This window comes from Magnolia sinica, chromosome 18 (assembly GCF_029962835.1).
Source record: "Magnolia sinica isolate HGM2019 chromosome 18, MsV1, whole genome shotgun sequence".
NCBI lineage: Eukaryota > Viridiplantae > Streptophyta > Magnoliopsida > Magnoliales > Magnoliaceae > Magnolia > Magnolia sinica.
Window position 1 is genome coordinate 4391550 of NC_080590.1, and position 16225 is coordinate 4407774.

The 16225-nt window shown below is 40.7% G+C and overlaps 1 protein-coding gene across 1 annotated transcript; it reads left to right on the forward strand.

Annotated features, from left to right (window-relative positions):
- Positions 1–933: 933 nt before the first annotated feature.
- Positions 934–14918, forward strand: LOC131233073 (histone acetyltransferase MCC1). The gene is made up of 6 exons (XM_058229659.1): positions 934–1096; positions 12134–12390; positions 12519–12663; positions 12755–12854; positions 12936–13164; positions 14533–14918. Exons 2-6 carry the CDS (start codon positions 12284–12286, stop codon positions 14714–14716), a joined length of 765 nt encoding a protein of 254 aa, XP_058085642.1. The 5' UTR covers positions 934–1096; positions 12134–12283; the 3' UTR covers positions 14717–14918.
- The last annotated feature ends 1307 nt before the right edge of the window (positions 14919–16225 follow it).

The following is a 16225-nucleotide window of genomic DNA, read 5'->3' on the forward strand; positions in this document are numbered from 1 at the left end:
CCGATGGCCCACTTTCAACTCCATTTTACATGCTTGTGCGGTCCACAGGAAGACTAGGATGTACGAACACACAAATGTCAGCTTGATCCACAACTCGTGTGGCTCATGAGAAGTTTTTAATGGTCATTTACCATTGTTTCCTGTGCTATAGTCCACCTGAGATTTGGATCTACTTCATTTTCTGAATCATGCCCTAAAATGAACTGTAAAAACGGATGGACAGTGTGGATGTAAGGAAAATATATCCAGGTAGGCCCCACAGTCAGGGATCCACCGAAGCAGCGTGCGTTCTGGGTTGCCCAGCTAGCGGGACTACGTTTTCACTTCAGTGGTCCGAAGCCTGCGCGACTTTTCCTTTTACGCACCTTTCACTCGGGACGCGGATTTCCTGCGAAAGCCTTTCGCACGAAGTTCCTGCGCAAGGATTCTGGATGGGGCCCACTGTGATGTTTGTTAGAAATCCAACCCGTTCATCCGTTTTTTGAACTCATTTTAGGACAGGAGACCAAAAATTATTAGGATCCAAAACTCAAGTGAGCCATACTAGATGAAACAGTGGGGAAAGGAATTCCTACCGTTGAAACCTTCCCAGGATCTACCTTGATGTTTATATTTCATCCAAACCGCTTATAAGGTCATTTTCACTAAGATGAAGTGAAAAGACAAAGAAATTAAACCGATACAAAACTTTTGTGGTCATATAAATGTTTCAACAGTGGTCACTAAATCCCCACTGTTTCCTCTCGTGTAGCCCACTTGAGTGTTTGATCCTCCTCGTTTTTGGTGGCATATCCTAAAATGAACTCCAAAAACGGATGGACGGAGTGGCTTTCTCACAAACATCGTAGTGGACCCCACACAGAATCTTGCGCAGGAACTTCGTGCGAAAGGCTTTCGCAGGAAATCCGCGTCCTTTCACTCGCGGGAGGGGCATTTTCGCCTGTCACGGAAGGGGAGAGTGAAGCAGCGGTCGCCTCCATAGCGAAAGAACACGCGTGTATACATCTCAAGATCTCTTCCTCAAGAAGAAGAAACCTTGGCATCTGATCCTTCCTTCTACCATTAGCGATCTATCAAATCAAACCATGAAAAACAGGTCCGAGCTTCGATTCCTACCTTCTCAATACGTTTCTCCCTCTCAATCATTCATTTTTTCACAAATAATTGAATTCTGGTGCCATAAATTTCCGTCATTTTAGGACATGTAACTCCGTTGGATTCTATTTCGTTTCTGCTATTGGTTGATGTAGTCTTGTATTTTCCTGATTTGGATTTTCATTTCTGATTTTTCTTCGTTGAATTCGGTGGCTTGGAGTGTGGGTACGATGGACTTGAATTTTGGTAGAGAAACTACGATCATCGATGGCTTTTCGGTGATTGTTTTGATATTTGATTTTTTTTTATTTTTGGTAATTGGAACCCTGGAATTTGGTAATTGCTGTTATTGGTTATTGGATCCTGATATTTTAGAATTGGGATTTCCTTTCTTGGTAGTCACTGAATTTGTTTGTTGATGTAGGCCTTCCATTTTTGTTGTAATTGAAGCTTTGTCGAGAAACCATGATGATAATGTATTGTTTTTTTTTTTTTTTTTGGGTGACTGAAATTATTTAGAGATCGTGGGTGTTGTGGAATTGAATTTGGATCGAGAAGCTATGGTGAGAAATGACTTATCTGGCTTATTTGAGATTTGGGTCTTCCTTTCTGGAAATTGAATCGACCCCAAATTGTTGGGATAAGGCTTAGACGATGATGATGGTGATTTTCGGATATTGAATCATTGATTTTTTTCTTTTTTTTGGGTGCGTTTTATGCGTATGATGAATGTGAATCTAAACTGAGGATGGAAATTGGATTATTTTGAGATCTGGATTCTCTATTTTGGTAGCTGAATTGTCAATTTTTTGGGGGATTTGGAGTTTGAGGGTATGGTGGAAGTGAATTTGTATTGGAGTCTGACAACTATAACTGTTTTGACATTTGGGCCTCTCTTTTTTGGTGATTGGTCATTGAATTTGAACATTTTTGGAGTTTGTGGACACGTCAAGAATGAATCTAGGTCGAGAAAATACAATGATAATGGTTTCCTTCACATTTGGTTTTTTCTTTCTGGTAACCAGAGCAATCAATTCGGAGCTTTTGGGTGTGTTGGAAGTGCATGTTCATCATGAAACTAAGACAAGAATGGTTTAGGGAATGCTGATGTCCCCAAAAATTTTAAGAGATGTGGCACATGCAATCATTGATCCATATCATCAATTCATTCATACCAATGGCAACAAGGTGATGTTGGAAAAATCATGCCAAGTGGATGATTCTAACCATATGATCAGTGGCTAAAAAAATGGAACAAGATTGATCAAGAAGCAAATTGCTCCACTTATCATCCTTTTAACATCTATTTATTAGCTCCCACCATGGATTACTTATGATTCCAAATAACCACTTAGGTTTGATGATTGTAACCATCTGATCAGTCGCTCGTAAAAACTGTATGTTTGTAACAAAATGAAAAATGGCCCACATTCAAAGGCTAAAGGCTATCCAATTCGTATGATTTTTTTCACCATAGCTGGCCCCCCTCCCCTCCCCCCTCTCTCTGGGGTGACTGAATCAGTGACTTTGGTCATTTGGAGTTGAGAACAGTTTGTAGGCCTCTGGCAGGATTGAATCTTGATAATGATATTATGACATTGATGGCTGAAAGTTTGCTGCTTTAGGATCAAAAACAGGTTCAAGCTAACATATGCCTTATGGCATCCGGAGGTGCCATTGCTGCCATTCCATTAAGGCACTTTATTAATGGTCAAGAAGGTATTGAAATCAAAATATTACCTTTCCAAAAGAATTAATGAAAAGATTGTGTGTAATTAAATAAAACCACGACAGATGTTAAATTCTTTTGAGAGTAGGGTTTTTGGATCGTGAAATTATATGGTAAAGCTGGTAGAACCCAGCATCCATAACACACATGGCAGGGATATGTACCAATCAGGACCTCCCATCTATTGTGATCTATCATTGATGTAAAATGGCTCAAAAAGATCATTGGTGGTATGACACTAACCATCTAACCAGTCCTTCAAAGTGACGGTAGAAAACAAACATTTTTAAAGGTCTACATTCAGTGGAGCAAAGTGATGGGTAGGATTTTCTAACAGATGTGATTTTCTATACTACTTGGTGTCCGATAGATGGATGGTTTTGATTAATACATTCCCTTTCAATCCTCTACCATGTTATGATGATTCCCCCTACTAGCCCCACATGAAACCTCTACTAGGGCGGCCATGGGTTGGAAGCTTGCATGTCAATTGGCCTAACTTGCTTTTAAGGCAGGTTTGCTAAGTAGGGCTTGACCTAACTTGCTTTTAAGGCAGGTTTGCTAAGTAGGGCTTGACCTAGAAAATGTGGTTCATTTAAGCAAAATGGTGGTTGGGATTGGGTTGAACCTGGCTTGACCAACTTGCCCATACAAGTTATCATGAGTTGGGCCAGATGTCCAACCCAACCCAAAACCCAAAACAAATTAATAGAAGATAAGTATAGATACATACATATGATATGTATTTATGTATAGAGCAGTGGTCTCTTGCGAGCAGTGTTGTAGGAGGCCTTATGGGTGAGCCAAGTGGGGGTGGGCTCGGGTGGTCCCAACCATGATGTGTACTTGAAATCTCCTCCTACCATCAAATGTGTCAACCCATATTATGCCCAAGGTCAGCAATCAGCCACATCCATGATTTAGGTGGGCCACATGAAAGGGAATAGTTTACAGGGGGATGCCTACCCTCTAGACTATTTTCCTTGGTGTGGCCCACCTTAATCTCCTACCAACCTAATTTTTGGGCCATGTACTTAACGTGTTATGAATCATTTGATGGTCGGAGTGGATTTCACATACACGTCACAACAGGCCTTATAAAAAATCAACAGTGGGCGTCCCTCTGCCAATTGTTTCCTTTGGTGTGACCTACTTGAATCACATGACAACTTGCTTTTTGGGGCCTAGGCCTGGGCCTAGTGTGCGACGACACATCTAATGGTCAAATTGGATTTCACATACGCATCATGGTGGCCCTGTTAAAATCGAGAGTGTGCATTCCTTTCCTAATCGTTTCCCTTGGTGTGGCCCACCTGAGTCACGAACCAACTTGATTTTTGGGCCATGGGCCTGACATAGGTTGACGCATTTGATTGTCAGAGTGAATTTCACGCACAAATCAAAGTGGGGCCCACTGAGCCCACCCCCACTTTGCTCAAAGGTCTCCTTTGGCCCTCCTCGCAGGAGACCGTTTTCCTTTATGTATATATCCACTTATTAGGCTATGCTTGGTATACCTTTAATCCAATATGCCATTTAAACTTGAGTTGGGTCTTACCAAGTTGGCAAGCTTGATCAATTACAATTAAGTGGGTTACTTTGGGTTAGGCTTGGTCTAATGAATTTTAAGTGGGTGTAGTTGGGCCATCGGGTAATGAGTCACCTGTCTGTTTTGGGCCATAGTTTGTGGCATGTATAGTAAACATTTTGTGCTTGAGTTGACCTTGATTTGACCTGAAGTGACCCCATTGCCACCCCTAACCTCCATGCATGCACCTTGTACCAGCATGGCACATTTGTAGAACATCAAAATTATGCATAGTATGGAGCTCCATGTAGATGACCTAGTGAAAAATTTAGGTTGGTCAACTCATCAGGTGCATGACACTTGTTTGTTGAATGATTGCCGTTGGCATTTTTTGGGGACAAGCCATTGTTTATGTATAGGGATCATCTACCTGAGTTGGTTAGTCTAATTCCCATGTGCGTTGTGCCTATGAATGCATGTGAACAGGATGCAATGGGACTAATAATCTTCTAAACAGGACTGGCAAAGGGTTGGGTCAGGGTCAGCCTGAGCTCAACCCATTTACTAAATTGACTATGAATTATTGCCAAACTTGACCCCAACCCATTACCATGAGGCTCGAATTGACCCACTTAAAAGTCAACAAGCCCAAAGCCCACCTAACATGAGCTTTGTAATTGTAATAGGGTTAGGGGTCAGGCTCGATCAATCTGATCTGACTTGACACGATCAATCGTCTATTAATTTGTTTTGCATTTTGGGTTAGGTCATCTGGCCCAGTCCATCAATAAGTTATATGGGCAGGTTGGGCTAGGTTGGGTAGGTTCAATCCGAGCACGGCCATTTACTTAAATGGTCCACATTTTTTAACTCGAGCCCAAACTCTACCATTTAGCTTGGCCCAAACTCACATCAAAAGCAGGTCGAGCTATTTGTCCTACAAGCTGACTTGAACCATTGTGACCCCTACTGCTAAAGAATAAAATGCAATGTAACCAGGTATTACGTGCTAGTTCACCACCCTTTTTAAAGTTGTGGACACTTCTCGACCATAAGCATGGCATGCATGGATAGAAATCCGGACCATCCAAATTGGGGACCCCTTTGTTGTTTGATCATGGCCTGAGATTCCCAATGATTAAATAAGCTCAACCGTTTTATAGCTCTCATTGAATTTGGATTACTGAACCCCTTTTTTTTTTTCCCTAATAATATTCATCATTCGGATGGTTGATCTCATTATCCGCAATATGTTCAATAGAAGAAGTATGCGTCAAACATTTGTATATTAGGTAATGATGGAACTTTGACAAAAATGCACAAATAAAATGAGAGTACACGACACATTAACTTGTTATCGAACTGAGGTTTCCCCTTTGACTTGTGCTTGGCATAGACATTATGCACCACCCTTTTTCACCAGTTGTCACTTAGTCTATGCCAATAGTGGTACTTGGGTTCATGAAGTATGCCAAAACCCAATTGAAAAATGAATTAGTGATATTACTAAAACAATGCAAGAAATTAGGTGATGCAATATACAAAAATTGAAGACTAATAACTTATTAGCTAGGTAATTGTTTGCTCATGAAAAAATTGACGACTAATAAGTAATAACTTATTAGCTAGGTAATTGCGTGCTCATGAGTCTTGTTCCATCCTTGATTGATGATGTTATGTACCCATCTATAGGACCAAGGGGTTGTACCTTGGTGGCCTCTTTCATGATCCACATCGATTCGTACATTGGCCCTATCAACTGCCATGTCTCATTATCCACCACCCTTAGGAATTTATAAATGAATTTTAGAATGACGATTACATCATGAATGTAGTCTTAGAGTGCATTGCTCAAGATAACCGACTCAATCTTGTCTCGATGGACCGGCGCTCGCACCCCATTTTGACCATTCCTTAAGAGTAGAATAGGCCTCTAAGCCTGCCTTTCACTTGCTGATGCTCTCAAAGGTGATGAAACTCATGGTGAACCATGTCGTCCAAGCCGCATTATATTATCATTACACCTTCCTCATTTATGATAACAACCAAGTGTAGTTGTAAATAAAATTCGTCATTCCCAAGCTCAAACTGATAGAGCGTGTTGAATCAATCCCTTTATCTTATAGCCTAGGTCAAATCCTTGGTTGCCCCCCCCGTGGGGCTCCTCACACGAGCGACTTGCCTCCTGCATTAGAGTCTTGAATATGAGACCTCTCGCTTTGATACTACTTTTGATGCGGGACAATTAACCACTTGCTCTAAAAGCTCGAACTGATGGAGTGTGGTGAATCAATCCCTTTATCTCATAACCCAGGTCATGCCCTCTGCCGAATCCCTCTCGTGGGCCCCAATTCACATGGGTCCCTCCTCACACGAGCCACCTGCTTCACACGGGCCCCCAACCTCGAGTGTGCTCTTGCTTCACACAGGCCACCCCACTAGAGCCTGGTGTGAAAATGCCATCCTATTTGAGTGTGCCCCTATATGATATCACTTTTAACGCAGGACAAATAACCTCTTGCTTTAAAAGCTTGAACTGATAGAGCGTGGTGAATCAATCCTTTTATCTCATAGCCCAGGTCAGGCCTTCGGCCGAACCCCCCTAGTGGGCCCCACTTCACATGGGTCCTGTCTCACACGAGCCACCCGCCTCACATGGGCCGCCCACCCCAAGTGTGCCCTCGCTTCACACAGGCCACCCCATTCGAGCCTGGTATGAAAATGCCTCTACATTAGCATGCCTTTCCGTTATTGCTTGGAGCTTCAAATCGATGCAATGGACAAAGCATAGGCGCAATACATGTGGTTTTTCATCAACTCCCTTGTCTTTATGAACACACTCCACTTCCGTGATAATCTTAGATAGGCTGCTCAATCCCTCTTGCATGGTGATTTTCATCAATCCATAAACTGTACCTTACATCCTTAATGTTGTTCGACAAATTGACAGACTTAAGGAAGATGATCCTCTCTTTGCAGTATACCATGATGATGGACAATCCAGTCGGTCTTGTCCATCCATCATATATCAATGTCACCCATACATCTCTCATGATAGCTTCATCAAATTAATATAATCCTGCATCTGGTCATGTAGGTGGCATCCAACATTCAACATTCTCGTGTGGTGTAGGAGGCTTTACACTTTGGCGCAAATGTTGCACTTCATCAATCATGTTTTTGAAATTCTTAGTTGACAAGGATTTGGTTGTAGATGGAGAACATGGAGATAAACAAACTCGTCCTCTCCTTGATGTTCCCCTTACTCGAAAGATCGTTTAGGTGCTTTTGCCTCACCCCCTCACTCCTATACAATGAAGAATCCGTGAGTGGATCCGATACATGAGCAATGTGTGTACGTTGCCTACCCCCTTCCCCCCGGCTTATGCTTGCAGATGCTCCCTAAGGTGATGAAACTTGTGGCAAACCATATTGTCCCAACCACACTATGCTACCATTATACCTTTTCCTCTTTTCTAATAACAACCAAGTGTGTTTAATAGATAAAATTTATGATTGCTATCGCCTTGACAATCACACTTGCCACAACTTGCCTCTTCTGTATTGCCTTGAGCATCAAATCTATGCAATGGACAAAGTATAGGGCAGTGCAGGTTGTAGTTTTTCATCAAATCCTTTGTCTTTATGAACACACTCCAATTGTCTGTGACAATCTGAGTTAGTTTGCTCAGTCCACCTCTTGCATGGTGGTCTTCATTAGTCCATAAATGTACTTTTATGTCCTTAATGTTGTTCGACATGTTGATAGACTTAAGAAAGATGGTCTTCCCTTTGCATACCATAAAAGTGATGATGGATAATCTAGTTGGTCTTGTCCATCTATCACATATAATCTCACATCCAATCATTTAGGTGACATCCAACATTGTCGTGTGATGTAGGAGGCTTTACACATGGGCCCACCTTGAAATTTGAAAAACCTTGCTTCAAATGTATTGCAATGAATTGAAATCATGCATAATTATAGACTTCCAACTATTTTCTTCCTAATCAATACGCAAGAAACAAATTTAAATGCATTTAATTTAACTTTCCTCGCCGGTAGATGTTTCGAAGTTCATGGAAGATACTAGGTTATTTTGGTTGACAAAGTTATTTAACAAAATTGTTAAGGCCGAAGAAAATGCTAGAGGAATAGAGGAAAAGTATCATGGTACTTATTTATAAGAATAAATGAGACATACCGAATTACATTAACTATTATCGTGGGATTAAACTTATGAGCCATACTATGGAACTTTGAGAGGAAGTGATGGAGCAAGGATTTAGGCATGAGACGAATGTATTAGAAAATCAATATGTTTTCATGCTAGGGAGGTCTAGTGCCGAAGCTATATTCATACTTAGACAATTGATGGAGAAATATAAGGAGCAGAGTAAGGATCGCAACATAGTCCTTATTGACTTAGAGAAAGCGTATGTAGGGTCCCTATAAAGTTGATCTGGCAGGTGTTGGGATAGAATGGAGTTTCGAGAGGATATATTGACATGAATAAGCACATGTATGGGGAAGCAGTAGCAAATGAGAGGCTGACCAGTGGAGTGAAGTTCCTAATTACTGTAGGCTTGCACTAGGGGTTAGGATTAAGCCTACACCTTTTTTGCATTGGTTGATAATGACGAGTTATCTCATGGTGTATGTTGTTTGTGGATGATGTAGTTTTGATTGACAATACAAGGCATGGACTAACAAAAAGCTAGATTCATGTACAGATGCATTAGAATCTAAGGGCCTGTTTGATTTTCCATGATACTGGTAAATCCAAGTAAATACGTAATTATTAGTTTTTCACCATCTTTGAAATGTGAGAGTAGTTCCACCTCTAAAATTGATACAAAAGTGTTGACTTAAATCCGTGGACCCCACCATAATGTATATGATATATCCGCACCGTCCATCTATTTTATTAGAACATTTTGATACACGAGCCGAAAAATGAGGTAGATCCAACACTCAAATGGCCCACACGAAAGGAATCGGTGGCCTTAATTCGTCCATCGTTGAAAGTTGTTTTCTTCACTAGGCCTACATTGAGGTTTTTTTTCGTCATCTAACCCATTCATATTATTACACAGACATGGATAAGGGGGAAACACAAATATCAACTTGATTTTAAACTTTTAGGGGCCCCAAGAAGTTTTTAATGGTAGGCATTTGATTCCCATTGTTTCTTGTGGTGTGGTCCACTTGAGCTTTGGATCTACCTCATTTTGTTGCTCATGCCCTAAATTCAGCTGGTATAACAAATGAGCGGTGTGGATAAGTCACATACATCACGATGGGCCATACATTGATTTTGTAAATTTCTCGATTTAAGTGTTAAAACAAGTAAGTTGTCATATCAGCATAGGGAAAGATGCGGTAATTACCTAGGTAAATAATTATTACCCATTTACGTGGTAATTACAGTTAAGCCTAAAAATCAAACAAGCCGTAAAGGATGTAAAATAAGTTAAATTAAAATAGAGTGTATTTAGTGTAATTTTAGTAACAATAGGAGTGGAAATGAGGAATTAATTAAGATTGTTGACCAAAAAATATCCCAATATGACCACTTGCAAATATTGGGTCCATAATTCATGAGTCTGGGGAGGTTGAAAAGGATGTTGATGCAGGATAACTAACCACTTGCTCTAAAAGATCGAATTGATAGAGCATGATGAATCAATCCCTTTATCTCATAGCCCAAGTCAGGCCCTTGGTCGAACCACCCTCGTGGGCCGCACTTCACATGAGCCACCTGCTTTACATGGGCCGCCCACCTCGAGTGTGCCCCTAATTCACACAGGCCATCCCACCCGAGCTCAATGTGAAAATGCCCATGCATTAATCATTCCCGATGAGGAGTCTCAACACGAGACCTCTTGCTCTGATACCACTTTTGATGTAGGACAATTAACCACTTGCTCTAAAAGCTAGTATTGATAAAGCGTGGCGAATCGATCCCTTTATCTAATAGCCCAAGTCAGGCCCTCGGTTGAACCGCTCTCGTCGGCCCCACTTCACATGGGTCTCGCCTCACACAAACCACCCGTCTCACACGGGCCGCCCACCCCGAGTGTGCTCCTGCATTAATCATCCCTGGTTAAGAGTCTCGAACATGAGACCTCCTGCTTTGATACCACTTTTGATGCATGACAACTAACCACTTGCTCTAAAAGCTCGAACTGATAAAGTGTGGCGAATCAATCCCTTTATCTCATAGCCCAAGTTAGGCCCTCGGTCGAACCGCCCTCGTGGGCCCTACTTCACATGGGTCTTGCCTCACACGAGCCACCTGCCTTACACGGGCCGCCCATCCCGAGCGTGCCCCCGCTTCACATATGCCACCCCACTTGAGCCCGGTGTGAAAATTCCCCTGCATTAGATGTCGCCCATAAAATTCAAGCTGGGTGGAGGAAATGGAGATTTGCCTCCAAAGTTTTATGTAATTCTAATGTACTAATCAAATTGAAGAGGAGATATTATGGGGTAGCTATAAGAGGGGCCATACTTATTTTTTTGAAATGTACTAGCCGTACTTTATGGCATAGAATGTTCGCCAGTTAAGGAACCACATGCTAATAGGATGAGTGTAGCTGAAATGTGGATGTTGAAATGGATGAGTGACAAGACGAGAAAGGATAGAATTAGAAATGAATGCATTTGGGGGAACTTAGGAGTCACACCAATAGGTAATAAGATGAGAGAAGGTAGACTTGGATGGTTTGGTCATCTACAATGGAGTGAGTTGGTGCAAGTTGAAGGCTCTAAAAAGGCAAGGGGAAGGCCCAAAAGGATGTGGGTGGAGGTAGTGAGGAAAGACTTGATGACCTATGGTCTAACTAAAGTTATGGCCTTTGATAGAGTGGAATAGCGGAATAAGATTCATGTAGTTGAACCGAATTAGTTGGGATGAGGCGTAGATGATGATGATATTGAATCTAACTTCTCTCGCCAAGTGGATTTTGTCCCATTTTCATTATTGGATCGCGATTTCTCTGCCAAAATCATGTTTTGATGCTAAGGAACTCAATTGGAGTTGTCAAAACACTCTACACATTTTCCCCCAAAAATTTTGAAGTGTCTCTCTCTCTCTCTCTCTCTCTCTCTCTCTCTCTCTATATATATATATATATATATATATATATATACATATATCTTATTTTTAAGGAATTTCAATTAGTATCGTGCATTTAAAATACATTTCATTTATATAAAGGGTCATTGGAATATCGCGATATGTCTCACAATATAAGTGATAACGGCCAATACTATCGTCACAAAGAACCTTGGTTGGTGGAGCCATTACCCACATTTTTGTATGTTTTGTCCCTTGAATGCTGTAATTATTTTCAGTAGCGCAGAATAGGGTTTTTCCTTTTATTTAATTTATTTTTTTTAATTTTTTTTAATTTTTATTATTTTTAATGTCTCTGTGCACAAGCATGCTTAAACCATGAAAACATGTGCTCGTTTCATGCAACTGAAGAAATGAGAGTTTGAGAGGGCTGCACTATGATTCTATGACTTAAGTGTGTTCCCCGAGTGTCATTCTTCATTCCTTTTGATAATAAATGCTGCTTATGCTCTATATCTGCCTTCAGGTTTTGATATCTTGGTTGGTATTGCTAATGGATCAAACCAGTTTTATTTTGCACTGTATATAGTTATCCCATCTTTCAGGTTTTTCTTATGGACACTGCCACTCCTATTTAGGCTTCAGCACCTGGAAAATTCACTTTCCCCTCTTCTTTGTTTTCTTTTCTTTCAATCACAGGGGATTATTTAAGAATAGAAGTGCTACAGTATATTCTGTAGACAACTGCATGACCGTTGTCACGGAAGTGGCATAGATGGAAATAAAAGTCGTCGTGCATGTTCTCCAAATACATCAAACTTTTGTTGGGGATTAGTAGCAGAATTTTCCATGGTAGACTCAACGGCTGCACGTTGTCCAAATATTGTTTATAGGCCTATACGGCCATCTGATCTTGAAGTTCTCGAGCAGATGCACATTGCTTTGTTTCCTATCAGGTTAGATGCAGTATAACTGATACTTTTTCAGTAGTCAAGTGTCCTATGTGAAGCTTTATGGCATCACTCAACTTGAATATGAAATTTGTTGGTTAATGGATGTCTGTGAGTTTCTTTTACATTTGCAGGTACGAGTCCGAATTCTTCCGTAATGTGGTCAATGGCCATGACATTGTCTCTTGGGCTGCTGTTGACAGCAGCAGGCCAGACAGTCAATGTGATGAACTTATCGGATTTGTCACTGCACGCATCATTGCAGCAAAAGAAAGCGAGGTGCATTTCAAGACTGATATTCAGAACACCATATATGCTTAGATTTATTTGCAAGTCTCAAATTCATTGAAGCTCTTTGTTGGCCTGACAGATTGGGGATATGCTGGGATATGATTCTTCAAGGACTGATCAAACACTTGTTTATGTTCTGACACTTGGTGTTGTAGAAGCTTACAGAAATCTTGGAATAGGTACTTCCCTTCTCCTCTATTTTGTTTTTCTGATGATTCCATGCTCCAATTAATGCATATCCATGCTAATTGTACTTGCAGCCAGTTCTCTTATTCGGGAGGTAATCAAATATGCTGCCAGCATGCCTGTTTGCAGAGCGGTTTACTTGCATGTCATTTCTTATAATGATCCCGCTATTCATTTCTATAAGAAGATGCAATTCAAGTGTTTAAGAAGATTATCAAATTTTTATTACATCAAGGGCCGACATTATGATTCATTCTTGTTTGTGTACTATGTAAATGGCGGTCGATCTACTTGCTCTCCGCTGTAAGTAAAATAATCCTTCCCCATTAAATTGTAGCATTTTGATTATCTGTGCCTTTTATTTTGTTTCTTCTAGAGATATAAAATAGAAAACTCTCTACTGAGATGCGGGGTTTATCTGCCTTTGCTGTTTATAGCAAATCAGGAGTCGGGAGTTTGGAAATTTTTTACGGAGTTCTTTCTTTTTTCTCGAGTCAGGGGTCAATACTCTTTTATCTGCTGCTTGTAGGCATTTAACAATTTCTTGTTCCTTTTTTTTTTTTTCCTTGAAAAAGTAAACTTTCATGGACCTCCCTAGACATGAATTTGAAGCATTGCTAGTCTAAGAGTTCTATAAACCTTTAAGGTTACACATGAGCTCTAAGCCATGGGGTCAAAGCGATCTGATCACCTGCATGCAACAGCACCACTAGTTGTGGTACCATACGATCTTTCCCACCAACATCTCACTTGTCATCGGTGCCATAAAAACCATGGGCCCTGCCATGAAGATCACCCTTCTTGAAAGTCAGACTGATCCACTCACTAGGTGGGCCACATCTGTTTGTTAATCCAGACCATTGTTTGTTCATTTTTTCCAATGGTGTGACTCACCTGATGAGCAGACATGCCTGATTTTCGTGCCAGGTGATCCTTGTGGTGGGGCCAACTATTTGTAGGCACTGTTGTCCTGCATGAGTGGCATGTTGTTGGGAAAGAAAAAGGTACACTCTACCACAAGATGTGATATCTTGTAGGTGATCAATTCTCAAGGTCAAACTGTTATGGAATGAGACTATCTTGACCAGGGGAATGGAAGTGATTAAAATAGAGGATGATGCAGGGAAGGACATGATGAGGTCGATCACTGTCTTCCTCAGGGATAAGTACTCTGAATCCATGGAGCTCTTTGGACTCCTCACGGAGTTTCCTCGAATCCACGAGGGATAAAATAGAAATAATTTCTAATAAATTTGAAAATAAATTGATTGATGATAAAAATGAATTACAATCCTTTAAATAATGAGTTGAAACCTAGGATGGAGTTTTAGACTCAAACTCCAACTCAAAACTCCCTAAAAATGTGGCTTACTATAAATAGTAAACTTACTATTTATAGACGGTCATGATTCCTACTAGACTTCATGGTTTTCGGCCAAAAATAATAAGTGTCCAATTTGGCCTAACCATGTTATTCTCCTAATTTTTCTAAGCCCTTTTCATGTTGGGCACAACTCCTACAACTCAAAGGATCAATAATTATGATCGGATTAAAACTTACTATTTATAATAAAATAGTAAGTTTACTTGCTAGAGTTAGAATCACTGATATCATTCTTCTTTTTTCCTTGTTAACTTCTTGCTGATCTGATTGTGGTGTTTGTTATGCAGGGATCTCATGGCAGCACTGGCGACATATGTCAGGAGCCTATTTTCATCTCTGGCTGCAAAGCTGTGGAAGAAGGAAGAGAAAAACGCAGCAAGATGGTCCAAATGCAAAGAAACCAGTTCTCTCTTAATTACCCAGAACAAGCGGATCCACACTGCTGAGAATGCTGCATGCCAATGCGTTTAAGTGCTAATTCCTCTGTGGCTCTGCTATATTCCAGCAGGAACTCTCAGAGGGATTTGTCACAGCCCTTCTACTCTCATTCTGGCTTTCATTGTTGTAGATTTTGCATAACACATGTAAATTAATTTAAAATGTGGTTCCTTTCTGTTGTATTATCTTCAGATCTTTAAAAGGCATGCCCTTGCCTATATAATTTATTTTATGAGATTCAGGGGTTGTTTGGTATTTTAGGTTTGGATTTTTAACTAAAGAATCCAAAACCATGTTTTTCAATTCCAGCATTCGGCAGCCTGGATTTTGATCCTGTGGAATTCGGAAACTGTGTTTGATATCTTGGATTTTCTAAAAGGCCACTTGAGAGAACAGTTCTGACAGTAGGAGAGGGTTGAAAATCTTCCAATTTTTCATCTAAAAGTGGCCTTGTTGAGGATTTAAACACTACAGTCTACAGGCCCAAGTAGCCTTCACATTCCTTTCAGGAATGGGTTTAATGTGTAAGCTCGTACCATGTTCATCATCTGTGCCTTTTCAAACCATTTTCAAGTTGTGAAAAATAGAAGCAGATTGCATGCTGAGTAACCCTATACACAGTACTTTGCTGAGCAAACTCTGTGAGGACCACTGTGGATGTAGGTGTCTTTATCCATGCCGTCCATCCTTTCTACCAGCTCATTTTAGGGTTTGAGCCCAAAATTGAAGCATATCAAAAGCTCAAGTGGACCACACCACAGGAAACATAATGATGTGTGCTGTTGAAACCTTCATAGGGCCCATAGTGACGTTTATTCGATCATCCAATCTGTTACAGTAATATCAGCTTGATCCAAGAATTCTGTCGCCCCAAAAAGGTTTTCAATGGTAGGCATTCAATTCACATGGTTTCTTGTGGTGTTGTCTACTTGGGCTTTGGATATGCTCATGCTCTAATATGCTGGTAGAAAGGATGGATGACGTGATAAGACACATACATCGTATGTTTATAAGGTGTCACAGATACGAATGAAAGGAAAACAGAAATATCAGCTTGATCCAAGACTTCTGTAGCCCCCAATAAGATTTTCAATGTTGGGCATTCAATTCACATTATTTCTTGTGGTGTTGTCCACTTGAGCTTTGGATTTTGAGCTGGTGCCCTAAAATGAACTGGTAGAAAGGATGGATGACGTGGATAAGACACATACATCATGGTGGGCCCCATAAGTTACTCAGTACGCAATCCACTTCCATGAAAAATGCATCAGAAACGTGATTATATTCATATACATTTCTTATAAAATAAATCCACGAGAAAACAACCACAAAGTGAAAAATGCCAAGCCTCACCCACCAAATCCAGCAGAAGAGAGAGAGAGAACTGCTGCTTCCGAAGCTCCACTGTCCTTGACCTAGCAGCGTTCTTAGCCTCTAATGCAGCAAATCTCATCCAGAAGGTTTTCGGGAGCAGATTCGGTCAGGCCGTGACCATGGCCCCACCTTTATCTACATATTGTATATCCACACCGTCCATCCGTT

What these genes read in the sequence shown, in the direction of transcription:
- LOC131233073 (XM_058229659.1), top strand. Translation starts at nt 12,284, where the DNA reads ATGGTAGACTCAACGGCTGCACGTTGTCCAAATATTGTTTATAGGCCT. An exon ending in TTGCAGCAAAAGAAAGCGAG is followed by an intron (nt 12,664 to 12,754) that starts GTGCATTTCAAG and finishes TTGGCCTGACAG; the next exon opens with ATTGGGGATATGCTGGGATA. An exon ending in CGATCTACTTGCTCTCCGCT is followed by an intron (nt 13,165 to 14,532) that starts GTAAGTAAAATA and finishes TTTGTTATGCAG; the next exon opens with GGATCTCATGGCAGCACTGG.